Genomic DNA, 8,399 nt, shown 5'->3' on the forward strand with positions numbered 1-8,399 from the left:
TACAGACTCCAACACCACCTGGCGAGGCCACTCAACCATCAACACCATGGGCTTCAAAGACCCCAAAGACAGTCCTTGAGACCCAATCTCAGTCTAAATACCTTAGTAACCGAATCAAGCGCCATCATAGTAGTTCTCCAGAGTCAATATTAGGAGCCTTAGCATCTCTTGCAAAAGGAACAACAGCGATAATGCATGAGAATCCATTATTGAGGACGGAGGTCCGGAATCTTCGAGATGCAAATGAGATATTAAGCCGGCGCCAAAGGGCAAAAAGGACTAGACTACAGAAAGGAGGGACTATGACTATACAGGAAGCATCACAAGTAATTGATCAGATGGATGTTGATACGCAGGTAGTGGCCGGATGGTCAAGAAGTAGTGGTCGAGGAAGGTCGGAGCGACCGGGTGGTCGGCGCTGTGGTGTATGCGGCAAGGCCGGGCATAATGCAAGAACGTGTCAGACAGTTCTTGAGTTATCTGGGGATGAATTTAGCGAGTGAAATTGCATGTTGTAAACCTATAGGTCGGGCAGGGAGGGATAACATATAGGTTGAAGAGGGAAAGTGGTCGGCTCGCTTATCTGGTCGTTTCGCTTATCAAACACGTTATAGTAGTTTTAAAAATTTAAAAAGAGTAACATAGCTTTTTTCAAGGCCTATATATAAGCTATTGGAATTATAGCTATTTTAAGCTTAGTTTAAGCTTTTTATAAGCTTTTAAAAATTGAATTTTAAGGTGTATAGAGTAGTGGCTAACTCGCTTGTCTGGCTAACTCGCTTATCAACCACGTTACCCCCTGTCTTTATTAGCATATTTACAGTTTTGGTGAGAGTATTCAACGCGGTCTAACAGACATTGTCGTCAGATAAGTGTGAGGATTCCCGCTGTTTAGTTTTCTGTAACTGAAGGGGTTATTGCCGTTGGAAAGATACTGTTGGACTCTAGGAACCGGATCCGAGAACGTTGAGATGAGATAGCCAATGAACTTCTGCTGACGAGGTACTACCACGTTGGCACAGGCAGTGAGTGCCAAAGCCGCTGTTGCCAGAAATTTAAACAAGTTCCAATGCATCTTGGAAGTTTTGAGATGTAAGAGTAGGAACTAGATGTGCGACTTGTCTTGTTAGATCTAAACCTATTTTCAAGCAGAAACTGTGGTTTTTTTGTGATTTTAAATCCGTCCATTGTTATATTTCAGTACCTCTACCGATGTTTCATTATACAGTGGGATGCAAAAAGTATTCGCAGGTGTGTAGGTACCATGCAGTACCCACCTGCCGGTCATACCCACCTACCGGTCAGCGAAAAAAAGAATTCCCCATACAAAATGTAAAACTTCACTTGCACAGTGCTTGGCCAAAATTGAAGTTATTTACATGGAACAGATTGTGTCTTACTGAGAGTTTCATGCTGTTTTATATTGGCATATTCATTTGTATTTTACACAAGCAGTTTGGTCGCATGACACTAGTGTAAAATTTCTCAAATGTCTCCTTCATCACCCAGCCTCCCCAAAATTTCATCAAACTTTTATCTATAGCAGCTTCCTTTAATCGCCTTGAAAATGCCTCAACAGTCTTATACAGAGAATGATGTCATTGAAGCTATACTGGATGTTACAGATAATGACCTCTCGCAGCACCAGGCCGCCCAGAAGCATGGAATGCCCCAAACCACTCTGTCTGACCGATTAAGAGGCCTACCGTCAAAGTCCGAGGCCACCCAACCTGCCCAGTTGTTATACAAATCCCAAGAGGCTAGATTAGTTACATGGATACTTCGACAAGAGGCATTGGGCTATGCTCCTTCTCACAGTCAAGTTCGCGCCACCGTAGCTGCCCTGTTGAGACAGCAGGGCCGGGAAAAGCCTATCGGTGTACACTGGCTAGCCAGATTTATTAAACGCCATCCAGAGATCGATACGAAGGTAGGAAAACGCCAGGAAGCTTCAAGGTTCAATTCTTTTACCCCAATGGCCGTCAATTGGTACTTTGGTATCCGGGAGAGCGAGTATGGCTGGATCAAGCCTGAGAACACGGTTAATGTTGACGAGGGCGGTATCATGGCTGGATTTGGTGAGTACTGACCACTTCTGATACAAGACTTACCAATAAATTGCAAATCTAGGTTTGGATTCCTTGGTAATTGGCAGTAGCGATCCCAGGAGGAAGGCCTTCCTCAAAGGCTCGCAGTCCCGCACTTGGACTAGTTTTATCGAAGCCGTCACTGCAGATGGCCGTCTTCTAAAGCCGGGAATTATCTTCAAGGGCAAAGAACTTCAGAAGCAGTGGTTATTGATGAGTTTAACAAGATCGCCGACTGGTATTATATCACGTCCGATAACGGCTGGACAGACAACCATATTGCGGTCGAGTGGCTCAAAGAGGTTTATCTGCCCCAAACCCAGCCAGCAGATGAGTCTGATGCAAGGCTCATCATATCAGATGGCCATGGGAGCCATGTATCTGTGGGTGTCTACCTGTTCTCGATCAGAAATACCGCTGACCCTAAATCCAGGATGAGTGGATGGCTACATGCTTTTTGAACAACGTCTATTGTTGTTACTTGCCAACCCATTGCTCTCACGGCCTACAGCCACTTTACAATGGCGTGTTCAATGCCTCTAAAGCTGCTTACCGCAAAGAACTCCAAAAACTAACAAGCCTGACTGATTCTGCGCCGGTGGATAAGGTTAACTTCATCAAGGCTTATGCCAAAGCCAGGGAAGTGGGTATGACGAAGAAAAACATCCTTTCGGGCTGGAGAGTGACTGGAAACTGGCCGATCTCACGACGGAAAGCGCTCATGCATCCTGAGATTCAGCCAGACAAGAAGGAAACGACGCCTGGATCAGACGGCCACAGAGACGGGCAAGTGGGGTGTATGCAGTAGCGGGAGAGCGTTCAGTAGCTTCCGCAATACATTCTAGCACTGGCATGCCTTCAACTACTGAGGGTCTTTGGGTCACTGAAATCGCCTCAATTGGGTCGGCCAGACTTGGGACTGCGACCGGGATTACGTCCGGCTGCGGGATTGACTTCGAGGCCGGCGCTTCCTGAATGGGCAAATCCTGGAACCTCAGAGGACACGCTCGTGAGGACCTCGCGTGACCAACGGCATGACATCTGCTACATGTGCTGGGCGTTTTCTTGCCAGGCTGAGAGATCTCAAATCCAGATGGTTCTCGTTTGGTGCTCGTCGCAGGTTGACCTCTCGCCCTGATGATGCCCTGCTGCGGGGCTCGACGTGGCTCTAGTATGGGCCGGGGCCGATCCGCGCCTCGCTTTAAGTTCCAGTGAGGATGAAAATGATCAAGAAAAAGGCTGCGCTGTTCCTCCTCGAGTCTCTTCAAGGTGTGAGAACACGGTAGCCCATGTGAGGAGGTGAAAGACTGACTGCAGGGAGCTTGGGGAGATGCCAAAGCTAACTTCCGTTGTTCTTGCACTTTGCGCAGGACCTGGGGGGAAACCCAACCCTGGACAGCCTCGAACATTCCTCCAGAGATATCCAAAGGTGTCCGTATCTGTTGAGAGGCTCGTATGTGATTCAGTCCCTTCAGTTGGTTGGTGACCGCATGGCGCATGGCCTGCCAAGAATCGAAGAGGTCGAATGTGGAGGTCTTGATGTATGATTTGATTAGGGAGTGAATTCCTTCGGCCCTAGATAGCAACTATTAGCTTTCCGACCTCTATATCTGACCCTGGACAGCTACCTCGAGGTGGCCACATTACCAAAATGCAGGTACTTATCCACCCATGCTTTAATGATTCTCCCTTTGTGCGGCTCGAGCCAGTACAATTTGATGTACCCAACGGCCCGGGGGTATCTTTTGGCATACTTGAGCTCAAACTTGGCTAGGCGCTCTCTGAATATCTCTTCTGTTGGCGAATCCACAATAGTGTGCCAAAAACTATAGAATTCGTCCCATTTTTCGGCCTCTACCCGGCCGCTTGTGTCGCCACTTTTCAGCACAAAGTCTGGTTGACAATACTGCAGGATTGCCTTATTAACATGCCAGAGGCAAAGCAGGGCCTTGGAGGAAGGGAACCAGGTTGCAGTTGCATTTATTGCAGCGAGACATCGGTCAGTTAAGACTACAGAAGGGAGCTCATGATGGTAGAGTGGTTTGAGATGATGAAGTGCCCATGAATAGTCTTCTTCTGATTCACCGGACAGAAATGCAAATGCGATGCCGAAGGAACGCTGACAAGAGTCAATTCCGACCATGTCAAGCAGCGGCATGACGTGCTTGTTCGTGTTATAGGTACAATCCAATAGCAGTACGTCCGGGTTGCTTTGCAGATATGCAACAGAGTCAGGGTGGGCAAAGAATATGGCTGTCAGCCGATTATCCGAGTCCAATCGAACCCAGCACCAGAAGCCCTCTCCCTGTAGTTGGTCGACTAACGCTTGGATACTGCTCTGGCCCTCACGTAGATCTCTTCTCGTTGCTGCGATCCGATTATAGATGTCTTGCTGCGTCGCAAGGGTATCTGAACTGTTATGGAGGTACGTCCTGATATCTCGAGGAGCAGCGCCAGCAGTTGTCAGGCTCGAAATAATTGCTGCATCTCTCTCGTTAAGTTGGCGATGCGCCGGGTGTGCAGACGCGTCCGGACTCGGTGGATGATTGTGGTGGGCATATTCCTTGTCTGGTCGATGGCTTAGGACCCACGTATTTCCATCCAATGATTGCTTGGCCAGCACTGAAAACTTACAGCCGGTTCTTCGGCTACAAGTGCTGCGTTGGCGTGTAATAGATGTGCTCGGTGGGAGTTTATTTCGATCACAGGCAAATATGACTTTGATTCGGCCACTTGACGTCTTTAATGATTTCCCTAAAACTGCTAATCGCAGCGAATCAAGTGAATCTTAAATGTAATCTGTGGCCAATGAGAACTGCACTCATTATCTGTACTGTATGTATCACTATCACAGTTGTCCTGTTGGACAATCAGCGAATATTTGACAAGTCTTATGCGCATTGACCCCCGCCTTGCTAAACCTGCATGCAGCAACAGCAGCAAACTTGTTTATCGCACACACAGCCCATACATTTGAGCTGATGGAACGCAGTGCAAAGCTTGCTTATTTACCCCGTCATACTCCCTGCCTCAATGCTACCTAAGTCAGGGAGTTGGACTACTTTGTCGGCGCTTGTAGCTCGTGGCTCGCTCTCCACGCAGAAGGAACTAATTTGGTAGATTTAATGCGTGAGATGTGTCTTTTAAGCATATGAGTCTACCTCGTGGCGCTGCACGAGAAAAAGTGAAGAGACCAATTATGTGTATTAATTTGGTAATTTGTTTTGCATAGAGCCTACATGGCGTGTTATCACGTCAAATCGCCGGACCTAGGTAGCAATTAAATCCCTTCAATACTGTGATCGATTAAACAATGTATTTGTACCATCCTACAGCGGTCGCAGGTATGATCGGAAAACTCCTTTTTGAATCATCGTTGCTGCTCTACTGCTATTACCATCTGCCTACGTCGCTATTGGCCATATTCCACTACCACCCGGGGAGTGATCGTGTCTCGTCAGCATCTCCACGGTCCTGTTGGCTTCGGCCGAGATGTAGCGTCGAATGAAATCACAGCCACAATCGCCATGCCGCAAGACCTCAGTTTTGAGTTGGATTACCTCAGATCTGAGCTGGTTGTAGCATGAAGAAAGTTGTTGGTGCCGATCTCTTAGCTCTTCCATCTCGGAGTTTAGCGCGTCGGCAAGATCTCGTTTGCGATCACGACATCTAGCCGCAGCCCGACGATTTCGTCCCAGTATATTCACTTCATCTCCCCCGTTATCCTTGTCCAACTCTTTCCTTCTCCCTCTCCCTTGCTGACCTTTGGTAACAGGAAGTAATTGACTTCTTTTGGCATTCTTTTCACGCCTCCTCTCCCTCGACGGGTTAGTCTTCGGCCGACGCACTTCTGTACGCGAAGCATCCAAAACGCCAGAGCCAACTGGTTCATCTTCATGGTCCTGAGTGGACTTGGGAAGGCTTTCTCGAGTTGGCGCTGTGGGCTCGCTTGTATCAAGAACTTGTTGAGAAGTACTTAGCCCCGAGGGTGATTTTACAGGATCGGAAGGTTGTGGATTGTCGGAACCCGATAGTATACCCAGTCCAAATGCTTTTGAGAAGGGAGACGCTTCCGTGAATGCGGAAGGTGGACCACTCTCCCGTACAAGAGACAATGGACTATTGAAACTCCTCTGTTCCAATGGATGATATGTCTGTTGGCCAGAGTTGCAGGGCTTGGAAGGCAGAACGGGAAAGGGATACGGTTCGTGGTTGATAGGGGGGCAAGCACTCCACTCCCACGACAGAAGATAGTCTGGTACATTTTTCCAAACGAAACCAAAGCATTGCATGTCCTCAAAGGTTTCATTATTCTGAGAAAAGGCAGTGCCCTGGAACAGTTCATTGTCGCTTGAACTGCCCCCGAAGGTTAGGTCTTTCTCCAAAGACATGTTGTTTGTCTAGCCACTTTGTGATTCTTAACAGGAGAACTGTTGCTTGGTATTTGTGTGGCAAGGGCAGTCGAAGGTCGAACAAGTAGAGTAGCTGATATAAGAGCGTACATGTATATAACAAACTGAGCAGAGTGGCCCAGATCATACAAACAAACTTTATTATTAGGTTGTCGTATGAAATGACAAGAGGGTAACATCGCAGCATTATGCCGAGAGGCAAGGGTCAGACTCATTGCCGTGATATGATCGGCTACAGACTCTCTCGTAAGACAGCAAATCCGTTGTTACCATTGAACATGCCGTTGGAAGCCTGCAAGAGAGATCCCGATCATCATAACGCGAGGTATTGGTGTGGCACCTGCAGAAACCGACCCACTGTAAAGTCAGCCTCATCACATGTCTTACAGGGGCAACGGGTGAGGAGATTAGCAATCGGGCCGAAATGACCTGATCGAGGTCCGTGTTCCCCACATTCCGTCTATCACCAGATAACCTACCAACGGTGCACATTGGCATCGAATGCTTCAACTGATATTGAATATCACATAGTCAATCAAACTTTGTTCGGCGTGATAGCGTTTCTATTTTACCGGTCTTTCAAAACCCCGTCGGCGATTTCATCGTTTAGAGCAGCCTTCAGGCCCTCTAACGCCCCGGTAGCTTCAGCATCGAAAACCTCGGCGGGCCCAAGGCGACCCGATCCGTCAAAAATGGGGGTATTGTTCTGATGAATGGTGAAGCCGTAGCTGGCAGCCCCTTCTGAGGACAGAGAGCCATCCGAGTACACCACCAAGGTGAGCGGGTCGAGCTTCTCGACCCAGCGGGAAAAGGCGGCGGCCGATTTCTCTTTAGACGCTGTCTGCAGCGGAGGCATCTGTTCTTGATGGAAGCGTCGCTGGGCGAGCTTCGGCCGCGTACAGGGTGCAAGGAGTTCGTCTGTACGTCGAAGGCGTGTCCTGAAGCTGCTATCTGCCTGTATTTGATATTTTCGTTTGATGAGGTCGTGGTAAGTAGGTTGTCGGGGCGGGCTCGTTCGGATCGCCAGAGGATGAGCCTCATCCAGCGATTTGAGTCGTGCGGAGAACCTAAGTCGCCTCGCGTCGAGCACTTGATCGACTGGTGGTATCCCGCTTTCTCTGTGGAGGACGGTGATGGGTGTCGTCTTCCAGACGGGAAGAATGGCCTTCATAGCCTGTTTCATGGCCTTTGTCATTATTTGCACGAGATGCTGGTTACTCGATGGTAGATCTTTCGTAGGATGGGTCCACCGCGGCCTGGTCTTGCCCGGGTACCACGCCTCTGAGCCGTGGAGCAGCACTGGCTCGACACATGCTCTGACGGCGCCTCGCACGGCGCTCGGTAGAGGACCGTGTACCGTGTTGGTGAGCCCCCGCAAATGATAAGCCACTGCCTTTGCTTTGGCCGCCCACTTTTCGACATGAAGTCGAAAAGATAGTCTGCTATCCAACCAAATACCAAGCCAGCGTAGAGCTGGTTCAGGGTGTTTCTCGACATCGCCGTGGCGTACTGCCGGCGCAGTCCTGAGTTTGCTGCGGGAGAAGTGCATGACTTCGGTCTTCTTCGTGTCGAAGGACACGCCATTCTCCGCGCCCCATCGCACCATCTCGGCGATGGAACTAGATGCCATGGCAGAAGTCTCGTCTACTGTGTCGCCTATGGACAGGATGGCCGTGTCGTCTGCATAGCCGAAGCGACCCTGAGGGTTCCCTAATCGATAGATTGGCTCAGTGTAGAGCAGAAAGAGGATTGGCGATACCGGCGACCCCTGAGGGAGGCCGCACTGAAGGGGAGAAGAGGGCGTGACTGTGTCTTGGTACCTGACACGCGCCGACCGGCCGCCCATGAAGGAGCCGGCCCAGCGAGCCAGATGATTAGGCCAGCCTTGCTCACGAAGACG

General features: G+C 49.4%; 1 protein-coding gene across 1 annotated transcript; it reads right to left on the reverse strand.

Moving 5' to 3' along the window:
* Positions 1-5,491: 5,491 nt before the first annotated feature.
* On the reverse strand, positions 5,492-6,478 carry FOBCDRAFT_262754 (uncharacterized protein; the record flags this gene model as incomplete). Its single annotated transcript, XM_059611309.1, has 1 exon — positions 5,492-6,478. The coding sequence occupies one exon, from the start codon at positions 6,476-6,478 to the stop codon at positions 5,492-5,494; it is 987 nt and encodes a 328-aa protein (XP_059467616.1).
* Positions 6,479-8,399: the final 1,921 nt, after the last annotated feature.

Source organism: Fusarium oxysporum, chromosome VII (genome assembly GCF_013085055.1).
Source record: "Fusarium oxysporum Fo47 chromosome VII, complete sequence".
NCBI lineage: Eukaryota > Fungi > Ascomycota > Sordariomycetes > Hypocreales > Nectriaceae > Fusarium > Fusarium oxysporum.